The sequence below is a fragment of the Xenopus laevis genome, chromosome 7L, assembly GCF_017654675.1.
Source record: "Xenopus laevis strain J_2021 chromosome 7L, Xenopus_laevis_v10.1, whole genome shotgun sequence".
Lineage (NCBI taxonomy): Eukaryota > Metazoa > Chordata > Amphibia > Anura > Pipidae > Xenopus > Xenopus laevis.
Window position 1 is genome coordinate 124,113,859 of NC_054383.1, and position 18,982 is coordinate 124,132,840.

At 39.5% G+C, this 18,982-nt stretch overlaps 1 protein-coding gene across 5 annotated transcripts in view; it reads right to left on the reverse strand.

The window, feature by feature from the left end:
* The window catches only part of LOC108695916 (liprin-alpha-3), a 115,231-nt gene that overhangs the window by 25,839 nt on the left and 70,410 nt on the right, over positions 1 to 18,982 (reverse strand). For 3 of the 5 annotated variants that reach the window (XM_041569656.1, XM_041569657.1, XM_041569658.1), the window contains exons 7-13: positions 18,502 to 18,723; positions 16,907 to 17,053; positions 13,855 to 13,989; positions 8,060 to 8,143; positions 4,798 to 4,929; positions 2,347 to 2,409; positions 2,010 to 2,089 (exon numbers count right to left, since the gene is read on the reverse strand). In XM_041569656.1, coding sequence (XP_041425590.1) covers positions 2,010 to 2,089; positions 2,347 to 2,409; positions 4,798 to 4,929; positions 8,060 to 8,143; positions 13,855 to 13,989; positions 16,907 to 17,053; positions 18,502 to 18,723 — 863 coding nt within the window. The remainder of the gene's footprint in view (positions 1 to 2,009; positions 2,090 to 2,346; positions 2,410 to 4,797; positions 4,930 to 8,059; positions 8,144 to 13,854; positions 13,990 to 16,906; positions 17,054 to 18,501; positions 18,724 to 18,982) is intronic. The other 2 variants (XM_041569660.1, XM_041569659.1) reach the window with 1 other exon arrangement.

Genomic DNA, 18,982 nt, shown 5'->3' on the forward strand with positions numbered 1-18,982 from the left:
GATTGCCTCTCTAGTACTCAATCACTCCCTGTATTTCATCTAGTATAACACTCTATGGAACTCAACCACTCTCCTCATCTCTCCCTCACTAGTACTCAATCACTCTCTGTAGTTCTCCTAGTAAAACACTCTGGAGATTGACCACTCTCCTCATCTCTCCATCTCTAGAACACAATCACTCTTCCTATCTTTTTCAGTATAACACTTTCTGGAACCTGACCACTGTCCTCATCTGTCCCTCTCTATTCCCTCTTTAGCAATCCCTCTCCCTTTTTCTCTTAGTATAACACACTCTGGAACCTGGCCACTCTCCTCATCTCTACTTCTCTAGAACTCAATCCCTTACTTTTCCTATTTTTTTCAGTATAACACTTTCTTGAACCCGGCCACTCTCCTCATCTGTCCCTCTCTATTACCTTTTTAGTAATCCCTCTCCCTTTTTCTCCTAGTATAACATTCTCTGGAACCTGACCACTCTCCTGATCTCTCCATCTCTAGAACTAAATCACTCTCCCTATCTCTTCTAGTACAACACTCTCTGAAACTCAACCACTGTCCTCATCTGTCCCTCTCTATTACCTTTTTAGTAATCCCTCTCCCTTTTTCTCCTAGTATAACATTCTCTGGAACCTGACCACTCTCCTGATCTCTCCATCTCTAGAACTAAAACACTCTCCCTATCTCTTCTAGTACAACACTCTCTGAAACTCAACCACTGTCCTCATCTGTCCCTCTCTATTACCTTTTTAGTAATCCCTCTCCCTTTTTCTCCTAGTATAACATTCTCTGGAACCTGACCACTCTCCTAATCTCTCCATCTCTAGAACTAAATCACTCTCCCTATCTCTTCTAGTACAACACTCTCTGAAACTCAACCACTCTCCTCATCTCTCCCTCTCTTGAACGCAGTCGCTCTCAGCATTTAGTTCATTCTAACCCTCTCTCGAAAATCTCATTCTTTTCTCATTTCTACCACCCCTTCTTATTCCCCACTCTATCTCACAAATGTGTATCCATTCATTCCTTTCCTTTTTTCTCCTGCACCATCACTCCCATCCTTCTCTCTCCCCACACCGCCTCTCTCACCTCTCCATCTCCCTCCTACACCAGCTCTCTATCTCCCTCTCCACCACCTTCCCCCTCTCTCCTACTCCTGTGAGTTGGCAGTCCAAAAACACCCCCACACAGTAAATGCTCTGTTAATTTGCAAGATCTCTTTAGTAATGTCTTTTCGATAATTGCAACTCCTTTTTAAGCCAACACAAACCATTACCCAATAGCTGAATATGCGCATCAAAGAAGAAGCACAAAAACCACAGAGAGATAATGGACAGCATACAAAACCACTGGCAGTGAGGCACTATAGCATGCAGATGAAAGCACACAGTTTAAGGTGAGTTCTCTATGAACAAATAGATCAAAACTAAATCTGGGGTGGGGCATCTTAAAGGGAACGTTCCCCTTTTATAAGTAGCTACCATTGCTTCGTTCATAAATAGATGACAAAGTTACAATGAAATATCTTACTATGTGCAGAGAGCATTGTTTCTGGGAATTTGGCTCCATAAAACAGGTACAGCCTACTAGTGAAAACAGTTGATATTTTGTGGAAACTGCCTGACGATTTTCTATTCTTTAACAGCTTTGCCGCTGCTGTATTATTTGCAGGACTTTTATGATGGCAGCTATCTGGACTTCATAATGATTTTCCCAAAATGGGCATTTCATAATGGGCACAAATGGCCCAGTCACATGTATATCTTTCCCAGATGACAAATAAAGCACCGTCTGTGTTGTAATACAATGCCATATCTGGTAATAATTTAGGAAGGCTGTTTTGAAGTATGGCTTGCTTTATGAATACCAAGCAGCCATAAATCTGCAGGCAGAGCCTCTCCTAAATAGAGAGAGACGGACATCACACAATGGCTAAAGGCCTGTGTTAGTTTATTGACATGTTAGGCTGCCAGTGAAGACCACAGCAGGAGTTATTTCATATTTGTCCTCACCTGGAGTACGTGGAAGAAGGTCGTCCTCGCAGCTGGTCAATTTCTAATTGCATCCTCTCAATTTCAGCCACAAGCTGCTCCTAGGAACCAATAAATATATTGGTTTTAGTATAAGTTGTGATACAGCAAACAAGAGTCTACTAACATCTGAAGGCACCAGGGAGTAACCATAAAAAAGGTTGTTTTAAAAGAACTTTTAAAATAACCGTACTTTTTTGGAGAGTTGAATTGAAGAAGTTTTGCAAGCGATCTGTATAAGCCTATATTATATGCATACAAACCCTGCCATTGATGCTGCATATAGAGGAATCAGAGAAGCTTAAAACCCCATACAAACCTTATTCAGAAGGAGTTCATCCTGTAGCTTTTTCATGTTAGCTATTTCTTCCGAGAGAGTGTTCTGAGAGAGAGAAAGCAAGCAAAGGAAGAGAGAACAGTATAAGAGAAGTAAAAGCAAAAGCAGTGGCTAAGGACTGGCTGGGGTTAAGGTTATTCTCTCTTATAGGAAAGAGTACTGAGTGCCAAGGAGAATGCAGGAAGATGGGCAGAGCAATCCTTAGCACACTAAAGGTGGCCATAAATGTTACAATTAAGATCTTTCCAAGAAAGATTGTTTGTTTTAACACACACGTGTACAGCTGAATCATCAGATTTACAGTAGAAATAATAGAATTCTACCTGTATCTGATGATTCAGCACTAACAGTGGCTAATGTTCGGGTGCCTTAAAAGGCGCCCAATCAAAATTTTCTGGCCAGCCTGATCAATGATATCCAAGTCTTCTGTCAATATTGGTCGGCTCGTCTCCCACCCCTACACGCACCGAATATGGTAGGAAAATTTGTTTCGTAGAATATTATCGGTGCTTCTAGGGCCACCTTTAGGGAACACTGTTATTAAGTGTCTTGCAAAGCACCTGCATTATTGTTTTAATGTGTAACTAAAAGGGGATATTGTATGTTCAAATGTGTCCCACTCCATTATATTGTCCGTGATAACTATTTACATTCTATCCCTGAGGGTCTAGACCAGTGATCCCCAACCAGTGGCTCGTGAGTACATGCTCTCCAAGGCCTATGATTAAGTTTTTGGAACAGGAAACGCGTCAGGCTGCTTGACACAATAAATTCTTCCCATGAACAGTGCCTGCTTCATTGTTCGTCGATTAGTCTACCCCCGTGTGCCGAGGGCTCAGGGCGGTGCACCTGGGCCACTTCCTTCATGTGGTGAGTGATTATTATATATATACCAGAGACCCAAATATCGCAAGAAGCTTCTTAACATGCTCTCCAACCCTTTGGATGTTTCTCCCAGTGGCATCAAAGCAGGAGCTTATTTTTGAATTCCAGGCTTGGAGGCAAATTTTGGTTGTATAAAAACCAGGTGTACTGCCAAACAGAGCCTCAATGTAGGTTGACAAGCCTCATAGGGGCTACCAAAACCACAGCACTTATTTGGCACCCCTAGAACATTTTTCATGCTAGCGTTGCTCCCCAACTCCTTTTACTTCCGAATGTTGTTCACGGGTTCAAAAGGTTGGGGATCCCTGGTCTAGACCCAAGGGCAAACACAGGCTAAAGCTAGCCATACACAGTCTGAAAAGGCATGTTTATTCTTTCAGACAAGTACTGCTTCAGTTGATTAATGTGGGAGAGACACTCATTACACAGTGATGCTTTCCCTTTAAACAAGAGGCTGAATATAGAAAGGGTGACGTGCTGGATAAAGAGTAGAAAGCATTTCTTATCGTAAAAGCTCCTGGCTAGTAGAAGATGTAGGGCCCCACCAGTGCTAGAGTTGGGAATACACTGGACCACAGCAATTTTTAAATCTGATTTTTAGCCTTTGGTCACAATTACCAAAGAGCTAGAGAGCTAAACTGCACCAATCCAGTTGGAATCAACGTCCTTTAGAAGACCAAAGTTGGCCAAAAAGTTCAGTAGTATTGCAGGAACGCAATAAAGACTTTTTGGACTTAATGTATTAAATAAGATGGCCTGAAGCCATTAAATGGAACATACATGAATATTTATGTTAATTTCCATTTCCAGAAGAGCAGAGGTGGTAACTTACTGCAAGCACAGAGCATTCCTCCTCAGCATGAGTGGAATGTGCTACTGCTGCCATACTTCACAGACATATCATAATTTTCTCTCTTCTACACGTATCCAAGCAGCCAATGCAAGACCTATAGGAGTTTCCACTGATCTATATTTTGATAAGGGTCAGAGTACTGAGCCAAGGGGTTAACAGTCTCAGAGATTGTGTTTTTAATGCAACAAAAAATCTCAGTCTCGTATGGGAAATTATCCTGTGAACTAGAATAAGCTGAAGTGTGCATGGTTTGACTGGCCTATCATAGTTGGGTCCATCGCCTAGTGATTCCCAGCCCGCTAGGGGCCCAGTCCTCTTTTTTCTACCATCAGACTATATAAAAACGAATACCATTTTGGCAATTTTGCTGTAGAAGCAGGCCCAGATGTTCCCTGGTGGGGCCTCGGAGAATCAAACCCATGATATCCCTGGGCTGTTTGTTCAAATATTTCAGATTCCATTTATCCTCAGGAAACATCTGCACCTGCTGGATAAAGTGCTTGTGTTTGAGCCAGCTTCCTCTGCCTGGACACTACTACTTTTTCCCTTTACACCTCATACTCATATGCCCAATGTCCCTAAACAGAACATTAGGGCAGTGGTACAGCTCTGTGAAATATGTTTTATTAATACATATTATGTTTTATTACTACATTACTTATAACAGTCAATAAATATGGCTGCCTCGGACACACCTTCTCTTCCAGGGCTCCCATCCGCTCCTTAAGATGCAGCTGCAGCCTTTCATTTGACTCAGACAGAAGTTTATCTACCGTCTCGGAGAGACGTTTGTTGTGCTCGTCGTTCATTTTTTCCCTCTGACGTGCCTGTGCAAAACATGGAGATATCAGAGCATACAAATGCGGGACTTACGGCACTGGACAATTTATTTTATCCTTCTATAAAAAAAACCAGGGGCTCGGGGAATACTGGCAATCATTTACCACTGCAGAGCATTAGCAGGCGCGGAGATGACATGGAGTGGAAATCTGTGTAGATTTAAGAACCCCGAGGCTGCAGAAATCGAATGGCTTTGGAATTTGTAATAGCGGAGCTAAATGCCCCTGCATTGGTAACCTACGCAGTATATAGCAGATCTATTATCCTCCTGCAGCAAATAACAGCAGGTCTTCGTATGATATTGTATACTGCAATAAGACAGCACTTGCCCCATGAAAACACTTTAATAGGTTATAGTGAGGCCCAAACCTGCACCCACAGCTGTGCCTGAAAGTGATGATGTCAATGGAATAATATCATATCCAGCTTTAGGAAAGAAGCAGCACCAGCAGCGTGACATTTCAACCTCTGTTTTCAGACTGTTGTAACACAGTGATTCTTAGGCCTATGGGAGTTGTAATGTTTCTCCATCAGCATAGTTCAGCTGGCAGAGAAACGACCACTGCTTCAATATTCCACTTGTCACTCACATAAAAGTAAATTGCCTATTACCAGGGGTTTGCACTCATGTGACAGGAGTCACGGCCAGGGGTACTGAACATTTCTCTTGCGGCATTAGTTCCCATGCTGTTGTGGTCTCCATGATTCCTTTTAAAGGGACACTAAACCTTGCTGCACTGCAGTTCTTGCTGGACTACAAATCCCAGCATACAGGGCTGGACTGGCGCATTCGGGGCCCACCGGGTGTCCCGCACGCATGCATAAAAGCTGGTACGCCATACGCCTGCACAAAAGCCGGCACACCATGCACATGCGCAAAAACCCAGCACAACGATATATGCGCACATATATTTTTTACTTTCGGGTCTGGCCCGCCAAGGGCCCATAAGGCCCGGGGCCCACTGGGTTTTTTCCAGTCCAACCCTGCCACCATACTTTAACATACTATTATGGTTACGGCATTCTGGGAGCTGTAGTCCAGCAACATCAGACTTGTATTCTTAGGGTCTGGCCACACGGGCAGATTCGGGGAGATTAGTTGCCCGAAGTTTCCTCGTAAGGCAATTACAGGTGACTTCAGAAAACAAAGCGTTCCGTGTGCCTGCCCCCAGGCAATTTACATTTTAGCAGACGGAAGAAGAGATTTGTCGTCTGTGACTTATTTCCCCGAATCTGCCCGTGTGGCCAGACCCTTAAAGTGATATTGCACAACAAAAATTTTCCCCAGCACTCCAGGGCCCACTGCAGCATTAAAATGTTAAATAATCCTCCGATGAGAATCCCAGCTAAGTTTCCCAGCACTGAACAAATCTATCCTTTATCCTGATGTTTGATTCCAGTGTAATATAATGACCCCAAAATGGCACAATACTCTCTGTATGTAAGATAAAAACAAAATAAGTGACATTGTGCTGGGATTCTGCATCTTTACTGGGCAATTCTCTTGCATCTGTAATTCAGTAAAATTCTCAATGGTTAACTGGTTTCCATGTGTAATTCAATTTTTTCTAAACTTCTATAGAGAACTAAGGGGGACAGTTGGACAGCTTTATAGTAGGGATGCACCGAATCCACTTTTTTGGATTCGGCCGAACCCCCGAATCCTTCGTGAAAGATTCGGCCGAATACCGAACCGAATCTGAACCCTAATTTGCATATGCAAATTAGGGTGGTAAGGGGAAAACATTTTTTACTTCCTTGTTTTCTGACAAAAAGTCGTGCAATTTCCCTCCCGCCCCTAATTTGCATATGCAAATTAGGATTCGGATTCGGTTCAGCTGGGCAGAAGGATTCGGCCGAATCCGAATCCTGCTGAAAAAGGCCGAATCCTGGCCGAATCCCGAACCGAATCCTGGATTCGGTGCATCCCTACTTTATAGTTGGGTTTAGTGTCCCTTTAATAGAGATAAGTACACTGCTTCAATAGACAACAGAAATCACCCTTAATACCTTCGCCCCTTACTGCATTTCGGCATCTTGTATACGTTTAGAAGAAAAATCAAAGATACAAAAATAGATTGGTTTCCTATTTAAAATGCTTTTTACTCACTCGCTGCAAGGCTCTATGGGTCAGTTCATTAATATTCATGATTTGCAAGCAGTGACTCAATAGACTTAATGGCCTGGGGTTTGGGAATGTAACATGAAAAATGTGTATATGTTCAGAGACGAGGTGAGCAAATACTACAGTCTACACTATGGACTTTGGCTCCAAAAAAAAAATAAACATTTTTATTGAGTAGCAGCAAATAATGGAATATGACTGCTTATTCTATTGTTAGTGCATTTTACTGACAGAGCCAATTTTAGTGCAGGTCATAAAGGGCATTTCATGTGAACCCCTAGAATCTGAAGAACCCCATGTGGAAAATTAAATAAATGTATAATATGTATTTATTTTTATTTTATTTTTCTGGTCCATATTCCATTAAAGGAGTTGTAAACCTAACCGTAACTCCACCCCAAAGCGCCCCCTAGTTTTCTATAGAAGTTGCCGAAAAACAATTATCGATGCAAGAAATTTTACCAATGAGAATTCTAATGATCAAAAACTTCACTATAAATACAATAAGAATGTTAAAAACCCAGCACCATGTCAGGCATCTTACTGTTATCTTACATATAGAGATAATTATGTCATTTTTATTCTTGATGATGATATTACACTGGAATCAAACATGGGGATAAAGGACAGACTTGTTCAGTGCTGGGAAACTCTGCTTAACGTTTCCAACTCCAATTACAGGAACAAAGAACAGGGAGTCAGATTTATACAAATCAGCTGGGATTCTCATTGGAGGATTTTATGCATTTTAATGCAGCCGCTGGCTGTGGAGATTTGGCGGAACGTTTTGGAAACATTTTATTGTGCAATATTGCTTTAAGAATACAACCCTGATGTTGCTGGACTACAGTTCCCAACATGCCCAGCCTTACATTATTCTGGGATTTGTAGTCCAGCAACAACTGATTAAAGTTTGGTTAAACGGTGTGGTGCAGCAGGTTTTACTACCCCTTGATCAGTTTTTTGCACTTTCTTACTGCTCAGGTACTTACCCGTTGTAGCTCCTGGTTCTTCTCTTCCAGTTGCGCTTCAAGCTGACGGAGTCTCTCCTCAAAATTCCCATGACGCTCTTCAGCCTGTATACACACACACAAGAGCAAAGAACAGCCAATCAGCAGTTGGCTTTTACAACAGTGGTGTAGTTGGGATAATGAGAGCAGATTTTTGATTAGCTGCTATAGGTTACAAAGCAGAGACAAACATTGCATTTCTGACTAGGTATTTTCCATTTACAAAATCACGGCAGGGATTGCCACTTAGGGGGCTATTTATCATGCTGTGAAAAAATTGTAGGAAAACATCACTGGTGTTGTTGCCCTTAACAACCAATCGGAGCTTTGCTTTTGCTTTTTCTAAAGTGTAGGTGACTGTTGAAATCTAATTGCTGATTGGTTGCTATGGGCAACATCACCAGAAATGTTTTCCTCCAATTTTCACACCATGATAAATAGGCCCCTTTGAGTCCAATTTATATAGTGTTAAGGTGGCCATACACGGGCTGATAAAAGCTGCCGACAGACAGCTTATTGGCCCATGTATGGGGCCCTCTGATGGGCTTCCACGATCCATATGTGGGCCAAAGTCGGCCAGATGACGATCGGACCGAACTAAAAATCCTGTCGGATCGCGGACCGCATCTGTTCGTTGATGGGATCCGACTGCCCACTTTCCCATCGTTATGATCCGAAAGTTGGGCTCTAGGGCATATTGGGGAGAGATCCGCTTGTTTGGTGACATCACCAAATGAGTGGATCTCTCCGTGTATGGCCAGCTTTAGGGCTGAGCACTGAGGCCTAATGATTAGAGAGGATTATACGTGTATTATAGCAATATTAATGCCTGTGATTAAATGACTGACTGCTATTAGTGATGGATGAATCTGACCTGAATCTGACAATTCAATGCATTGAAGTCTACGTATATACGGATACATGTTTTTGACACTCGACAATTTTTTCTGACACGCAACAAATTTTCTCACCCATTGGAGTCTATGGGAGTCATTTTCGCTGTGAAACTTGGCTAAAAATTTCGCTCATCATTGCTTGCTAGGTGAAAAATTTGTGAAACGGCGACTTTGACGCCTGCGATAATTCGCTGACGTCAAAATGGGCACCGTCGCCCATTAAAATCAATGGGCGTCCGTTTATCGGAAGTTTTTTTGACGCCGGTGTCGGAACCATCGTCGGCGTTGAAAAAACTTTGACGCCAGCGCCGAAACCGACGCCAGCGCCGAAACCATCGCCAGCGAATTTTTGCAGTAAATTTGCGAATTTATTCGCCGTCTGCGAAACATGCAAATTGCCCATCACGACTACCTGACAATGAGAAAGCAATTTTAATAACTGCTTTCCCGTGCAAGAGTGGTTTCTGTTGGTTATTGCAGATATTTTCAAACTGCACCCATTATTCCAAATTTGACATTTTATAATATTTTTTTACAACATTTTAACTTCCAGTGGCAGCGTGGCAAACACATTTAACCTCAAACTTTAACTGTGACTTGTTCCATATAATTAGAGAAAATACAGTGTTGATATTCCGTGTGTGCCGTTTATTTGCAAGGCCACATTTACAACATTTCAGCTTACTTTTAGTCTTTTGCTGATATATTTTTGAATTCTGAACTGTTGCCACAACAAATTTGGGGCAATACAAGTCAATGAATATTGTGCAATGTCATGTGTACAACTGACATAACATGATTTGTCATATACACAGATGTAGCCTTCTAAGAGGGTGATGCATTAGTCTCGGCAATAGGCTGAATAAAGCTGAAGATTCATGGTGAACCCAGTGTCTTGTTATGGCTCTAATGCGCAGGCTTTATTGATCACTAGTCACCCTCTAAAAACCAATTTTTCATTCAGGTAGGTGGTGCAGGCATCAAACCTTATATTAGGAAAGTGTGCTGGTCAGGTTCCTAGCGCAGGCACAAACTAATAACTGCACCAGATCGGCAAGGAGAATGTCGGAGCAAGTCTTTTTTAACCCTCTCGGCGCAGGGCATAGAGAGGGTCGTATTAGGCCCAAGAGGTGGAGATCTACAAAAGAAATTATTGAGGGCAGAAGTAAAATGGATTTATAAATTGTGTACTAGGCATCCGAATGGCTTGAACTCAATTTTTGACATAAGCTGTTTTTTCTAAGGAGGAGGTGGAACACTATTCTATATGTAACAGAATCGCTACGAAGTTATAAAATTGTTGAAACTAAAGGGATTAACTGTTTAAAGGAAAACTATACCCCCCAAACAATGTAGGTCTCTATTAAAAGATACTGAGTAAAACAGCTCATGTGTAAAATCCTGCTTCATGTAAATGAACCATTATCATAATAATATACTTTTTTAGTAGTATGTGCCATTGGGTAATCATAAATAGAAAATTGCCATTTTAAAAAATAAGGGCCGCCCCCTGAGATCGTAAGATTCACTGTGCACACATACAAACCACATGTAAGGTCACATGAGCCAATTAACAGACAGAGTTCTGCCTTTTGCTTCCTCACTTCTTCCTGTTACAGTTAGTGTTGTAGTATTTCTGGTCAGGTGATCTCTGAGGCAGCACAGATAGAGTCACAAAATGGTGGTTCAAGGCAAGAGATGTAAAAGGGTAATATTTATGTAAATATATATTCCAGTTTGGTAAGATTCTTTAATATGTCATTCAATTTGATATAAACTATTCATTTTGGGTGTATAGTTTTCCTTTAATGGTTGTGTAACTATAACTCGGTACTAGAGCGAACATTGTAACAGAAGCAGGAATAAATGATTATAAACTGAGTTAATTGACTGTTTAATCAGATTTTTGTATCATTTTAAACCATGAAATCATTTTTTGTATAAATATTAATTAACTAATAGTAATTGAATTGTGAACTGATATTTAAATTATAAAACACAATGGATTCGCTGGTTGGGATTGTTTGCTTTTAAAGGTTTGCACACGTGCATCTTCCTTTTCTTTTAACATTGTTGCTAAAGGGGTTAATATGTTAAATGATTGGGAATGTTTAACGTTTAGAGGGTATATATAGCATGTGTGTAATATGGTCAGGAGGTCTCTGATGAAGTGCAGTGACACGAAACGCGTCAGACCTCATGGCGCTATGTGAATGGTGTACCAAGATGTTTAATTAAATAAAGGAAATTTGTTTTAAACTATAACCTGGAAACAAGTGATTCTGTTTGAAAAGGACCCTGGAGTGCGCTGTCCAAACCAATAACCTATAATTCATTCTAATTGGAATCAAAACCAACCTATTGGATTTATTTAATGTTGACATGATTTATCAGTAGACAAGATCCAAATTAAAGAAAGATCTGTTAACCGAAAAACCCCAGGTCCCGAGTATTCTGGATAACCGGTCCCATACCTGTACAAGGTACTGTTTTATTATTACAGAGAAAAAGGAAATCATTTTAAAAAATTTGGATTATTTGGCTAAAATGGAGTCAATGGGAGATAGGGATCCATTATCTGGAAACCCCAACGTCCCGAGCATTCTGGATAACAGGTCCCATACATGTACTTGATCCAAACGGAGATATAATTAATCCTTATTGGAAGCAAAACCAGCCTATTGGGTTTATTTAATGTTTACATGATTTTCTAGAAGACTTAAGGTATGAAGATCCAAATTACAGAAAGATCATGTATTGATAATTCAATAAATTGAAGTACCTGGCAGACATGAAACCATTGTAATTGGTGACATGTGGGCATGTGGGTGGCAAATGCCCATGTAGAGGACCCTAACTGTAGAAGACAGACAGTCAGGCGGTATGATATCAATGTGTATGACCATAGTTAGGTTTTTACTTCTCCTACTTTTATGTAGAAATTATCGGTGATAATTCCTACATAAAACCGTGGAAAAAAAACTATTCTCAAGCACAAAGCATTTCCCTACAGATGCCCATTGGATGAAACCTACATGTTCTAAAGGGGTGGTTTACCTTTAAGTTGACTAACAGTATTTTATAGAATGGCCAATTCTAAGCAACTTTTCAATTGGCCTTCATTTTATCTTTTTTAATTATTCACCCCTTTCTTCTAACTCTTTCCAACTTTCAAATGGGGGTCACTTGACCCCATCTAAAAACAAATGCTCTGTAAGGCTACAAAGTTATTGTTATTGCTACTTTCTGTTATTCATCTTTCTATTCAGGCCTCCCCTATTCATATTAGTCTCTTATTTAAATCAATGCATGGTTGCTAGGGGAATTTTAAAGGAGAGATTTTGTGTAAAAAATAAGTACCAGTGTGTTATACACATTTAGATATAGAAGAATTGTGCTTAAAAAAGTAGTGTTTCAGGCTGATTTATTGAATATTTTTGCAAAAACCCTAATAATCCCTCCCTTCACTTCCTGCTCCCTGAATTCCCAGGCTGTGCAGGGGAGCCGGCGGCTCTCAGCTCACTGCACTGTAGGACAGGAACCAATCAGCAGCTAGCAGGACCTGATAGGGAACTGAAACCTGTCTGTGCTTGTGTGACTGCAGGGCTGTGATTGGTTGGCCTTCTCCTACTGGGCTTCTGACAGGGACCATTAGAACACGCCCACCTCTCATTTGAAACACAGACAGGGACCAGAGAACATCTATAGGAAACTCCAATAAAGGGGCTATTTTTAAAGATAATTTTAATTTTTAGCACCATGTAAAAGAAATCCCATATATTACTTATAATTGCCTTCAAAATTAGGGTTTTTACATTTATCCTATATTTCTTCTTTAATATTGCAATACTGCAATGTTCAGGGGTATAGTTGCCTGTTATCTTGTCTAAATAATCCGATTTGGGATGCCCAGCTGCCAAAGAATTTGGGATGCACCAAATCCACCGATATGTAATTTGCAATTTGCATATGCAAATTAGGATTCGGATTCAGTTCGGCCACGCACAAGGATTCCAAATCCCAAACTGAATCCTGGATTCTTGCATCCCTACAAACAATATAACTGAACTGTATTCAGCATTTAAAATGTTAGAATAAGTGCACTGATACACCACTAACAACAACTCTGTGGCACAGATTTGTAAAACACCCAGTATCAGTTGGGGTGTCATGTTATATCTATGACCGTCGACCTATAATGTCCATGTACGGTAATGGACATGTAAGTAAAACTAGAATTTATTTTACTCTCTCCCTTATAATGATTTATATCAAATGAAAGAATACGTTATTAAAGGAATAGTTCAGTGTAAAATTTAAGACTGGGTAAATAGGCTGTGCAAAATAAAAAAGTTTTCTAATATAGCTACGGTACTTAGCCAAAGATGTAATGTATAAAGGCTGGAGTGACTGGATGTCTAACATAATAGCCAGAACACTACTTCCTGCTTTTCAGCTCTCTTGGTTTCCACTGATTGGTTACCAAGCAGTAACCAATCAGTGACTTAAGGGGGGCCACATGGGTCATAACTGTTGCTTTTGAATCTGAGCTGAATGCTGAGAATCAATTGCAAACTCACTGAACAGTTATGTCCCATGTGGCCCACTTCAAGTCACTGACTAACTCAGAGTTAGAGAGCTGAAAAGCAGGAAGTAGTGTTCTGGCTATTATGTTAGACATCCAGTCACTCCAGCCTTTATACATTACATTTTTGCCTAACTAACTATTTTAGAAACATTTTTTATTTTGCACAGCCTATTTACCCAGTTTTTATACTGAACAAACAGACAAATGTTCGTTAGATGACAATGTAGGGTTGATTTATGAAAGCACATTTTCGCTAGACACAGTGATGCCCCTGCTGCATGCAACTGTCATACCTTGCTGAGAGCTGCCACTCGTTGTGCCAGCTGGGCCTCGATCTCTGGCAGAGTCTCCGCCTTCTGCAGGGTGTGCTGCAATTTCTGCTTGGCGTCTTCCAGCCATTCCTGCAGCTGCCGGTTCTTCTCTTCACTCTGCGGCAAGAGTCACAAGTCAGCAAAGCTAAAGATGAATGGTCGATAAAGAGCACATCACAGCCCTGAGACTCTCTGGCCATAAATCTAAAATACATCTTGGCAGACTCCCATTGCGTTTCCTTCTAATGTACAATGGTGATTACTTCCCTTTCACTGAACAGGTACTAATCAATAGCACACAACTGCCAGGCAATAACTTAATGGCTGCAGTCATCAGCTTATGACCTACAAGTCATAGTCTAAGGCAGGGATGGGTAAGTGGAGGTGCTCCAGATTTTAAGCTGAAACAGGAGAAAACGCTCAGGATACGCAACAGATAACAGATAAGCTCTGTAATATAATGCAATGGTATTCTACAGTGTGTATATGTTATCTACTATGTAACCTGAGCTTTAAATGGCTGCCCCCATGGCTACACAGCAGCTTGTTTATAAAAACTATAGTAATGTTTCTGAATCAAACGCACCAGTTTTAACATTGTAGGGCAACAGTACATAATATTTTAATTACTTTAATGCACTTTTATTTTTGGGTGTTACTGTTCCATTAAGAAGCCAAGTACCAATTAGAACAAAGGGGGAGGGGCAACCAATAGTCCCAATCAAAGAATTTAAAGGGACCAAACACATTCATGAAAGACAACTAATGGAGGAGAAACTGTTACTGCATTTGTTTTTTGTTTTTATAGACCTCACAATATTGGATATTCTGTAACCCAAACAATTGTGAAATAGTTATATTTTCTAGTTTATATGGTGTATATGGTGTACTATATGTATGGTTTATATGGTGTACTATATTTATGGTTTATATGGTGTATATGGGGTACTATATGTATAGTTTATATGGGGTACTATATGTATGGTTCATATGGTGTATATGGGGTACTATATGTATGGTTTATATGGTGTATATGGTGTACAATATGTATGGTTTATATGGGGTACTATATGTATGGTTTATATGGTGTATATGGGGTACTATATGCATAGTTTATATAGTGTTATGGTGTACTATATGTATGGTTTATATGGTGTATATGGTGTACTATATGTATGGTTTATATGGTGTATATGGGGTACTATATGTATGGTTTATATGGTGTATATGGGGTACTATATGTATAGTTTATATGGGGTACTATATGTATGGTTCATATGGTGTATATGGGGTACTATATGTATGGTTTATATGGTGTATATGGGGTACTATATGTATGGTTTATATGGTGTATATGGGGTACTATATGTATGGTTTATATGGTGTATATGGTGTAATATATGTATGGTTTATATGGTGTATATGGGGTACTATATGTATAGTTTATATAGTGTTATGGTGTACTATATGTATGGTTTATATGGTGTATATGGGGTACTATATGTATGGTTTACATGGTGTATATGGGTACTATATGTATAGTTTATATAGTGTATATGGTGTACTATATGTATAGTTTATATAGTGTATATGGTGTACTATATGTATGGTTTATATGGTGTATATGGGGTACTATATGTATGGTTTACATGGTGTACTCAGTTTCACCAAACTAGAATCTATTTATTAAAAGAAACGCTTTGTTGTTGTTGCTTTATGTTCTTTGGCTGAAGAATTTCAATGAGGAAGGAAAAATATAATTACATGAAAGCAACAGCTATGCCAACGGCCACCCATATGAAACAGAATATTATATACTGTTTATAAAAAAACAAGTACTTACTGTAATGCATAAAGTAACCTTAGGCATGCTCCTCCAACACTATTGAATTTTAAAAGTCTATGATGAAGTGAATCAGTGCACAAAACATATTTGCATAGTAATTTAGGTTAAAAAAAAAAAAGCATGGGTCCATCAAGTTTAACCTTTTGGTAGAAAAATAAGACATTTCAGGAATAAATACCCTGGAATATTGCTCAAATCAACACTTAACATCCTTGCTGATTATGAAACAGATTATGCTGATTGGAGCAACATTCCAGGGTATTTATTCCAAAAAAAGATCTTATTTACAAGTTATTCTGAATTGAGAAAGTCAGTTGGATGACTGGTGGAAAGTCTTCAAGAAAAACACAGCAAGTCCAGTTGATTTGACTTATTCCTACAGATAAATAATGAAAGTGCTTTAAAGGAATGACAATATAATGTAGTGTTGTCCTGCACTGGTAAAACTGTTTGCTTCAGAAACACTACTATAGTTTATATAAACAAGCTTCTGTGTAGCCATGGGGGCAGCCATTCAAGCACAGGATACACAGTAGATAACAGATAAGTACTACTATAGTTTATATAAACAAGCTTCTGTGTAGCCATGGGGGCAGCCATTCAAGCACAGGATACACAGTAGATAACAGATAAGTACTACTATAGTTTATATAAACAAGCTGCTGTGTAGCCATGGGGGCAGCCATTTAAGCACAGGATACACAGTAGATAACAGATAAATACTACTATAGTTTATATAAACAAGCTTCTGTGTAGCCATGGGGGCAGCCATTTAAGCACAGGATACACAGTACATAACAGATAAGTTCTGAAGAATCCCATTGTATACTATAGAACTTATCTATTATCTACTGCATCCTGTGCATTTTCTACTATTTCCGCTTTGAATGGCCGCCACCAGAGCTACACAGCAGCTTGTTTATATAAACTATAGTTGTTTTTGTGAAGTAAACACACCAGTTTTACCATTGCAGGGCAACAGTACATTATATTGTTATTCCTTGAAAACACTTGGTGTTACTGTTCACTTTTTTAGGCCTCCCTATGAAATATGACCAGAAGGTGCTTTGGTGTTACTAGAACCCTATTCCCGCCATCACGTTCCCATGTTCACAATAAATAAACCGTTCCTAGGGAGTGATGCTATTTTTATTTGTGTACCAAATACAAGCTTGTGTTACTCATTACCTGTCTGTGCAGGGATTCTTTGCTTGCCAGTTCATTCTCCAGCTTGTCATTGACGTCGTGGAGTGAAGTGGCTTCTCTCTGTGCACTAAGGTAACGTTTCTCCAGAGTGGTTATCCTTTCCTCCATATCTTCTCTTTGCGCCAGAGCCTGCCAAAAGATTCACAGGATTCAGACAAAGGAGTAAGGAGAATCCTCTTTAGGGATGGGACACTACTTTACTCTTTCTTGTTTACTGTGATCCAATTGTAGCTCTTTCAGGAACCACAATATTACATATACAGCTGTATTCGAATGTACTATAAGAAGTTATTAATTATATATATATATATATATATATATATATATATATATATATATATATATATATATATATATATATATGTATGTATATGTATTTGACTATATATATATATATATATATATATATCTGTCGTATATAAATTTGGTTTAAAGGGAAACTACCGTCTAAAATAGAATAATGCTAGAAATGCTGTATTTTGTATACTAAACATAAACATGAATTACTGCACCACAAGCCTAATCAAACAAATGATTTATGCTTTCAAAGTTGGCCAAAGGGGGTCACCATCTTGTAACTTTGTTAAACAGCTTTGCAAGACCAAGACTGTGCACATGCTCAGTGTGGTCTGGGCTGCTGCTTAGGGATCGACATAAAATCAAAACAGCAAAATGAAATAATATCTGCCATAGAAACAGAAAAAGCAAGACTGATTAATAATCAGAATATGCAGACTGCATTGGGTCCTGTGTTGTCATGTAATCTAATGTGGATTTTATAGTTTTTGTATTGTTTAATACAAACTTTCTCCAATTCTCCAGAACCAGTGGCTGCAGCAAAAAATCCTCCAAATAGAATCCCAGTTTAACTTTTTAAATCTGGCTCCATGATCTTTGTCCCTGCAGCTGGAGTTTGAAACATTAAAGGGGATCTAAAGGTAAAAATAAAATCTATCTACAATATACTTAAAAAATGTGTACCGTTTTTATAAGAAACCTGACTGTATGCCATGAAAATTTCCCCTTCATTTACTTTCTCTGACTACTGCAGATATGAATCTCTACAGGGTCACTGGCTGTTCTACAGGGAAACAAACAAAGCTGCTCAAGTTTTGGGAAGTACCTCCCCCCTGTTGTTTGAATGTATGATCCTTTCCATGCAGAGCAGTTAGGGATCATCTGAAGTTTCTTATCTACAGCAGTCAGAGCAAGTAAATGAAGGGAGAATCTCAATGTATATTGTTAGGTTTCTTATAAAAAAAACTGTAGACACTTTTTAATTAAAGTATATTGGAGATAGGTTTATTTTTCATTAAAGAAAGTAAAAATGTTACCTCAATGGACAAAATGTGGTTGACAGCAGCTAAGAAAAAACATTTCTTCAGTGGTGCCTACAGCATATACCGTAGGTCCTATTGCTACGATGGTTTATTTCCTGTTACCATGAGATGCCTACATAGAACACTGATGACTGTACACACAGAGATACCACACAGCGAGGTGCAACATTTAGCAAAATAGACCTTGATAATCTGGAGGACAATGAAAAACTGGTAAAAACAGTAGAATTAACTCACCTCCTTGAGGTCCCTTTGAAGCTTAGAATTGACCTCTTCGGATTTTATGAGATCTTTCTGGGCTGTGTTTAGCTCTTCTTCAAGCTCTGCCATTTGACGGCACATCATGGTTAACCTCTCCTTTAACTGGCACAGTTCAAGCCTCTGTTTCTCCAGCATCTCCTCCAGCTCTGATTCCCTCCCACCTCGCAGTTCCAGATGGGAGGAGCCATTTAGTATGGTCTGGAAGATCACAAAAGGACAGTTCAACCACATGGTTTGAAGAAAAAGTAGGCCATGACATTAGTTTTAGGCTGTTGCTCTATATGAAGGGAGCCCTTGAGAATCATGGTAAAAATATCTTTCAATTAGGGATGCACCGAATCCAGGATTCAGTTTGGGATTCTGCCAAAATTCAGCCTTTTTCAGCAGGATTCGGCTGAGTCAAAGTGTCTTGCCGAACCAAATCCGAATCCAAAAAATCACGTGACTTTTTGTCACA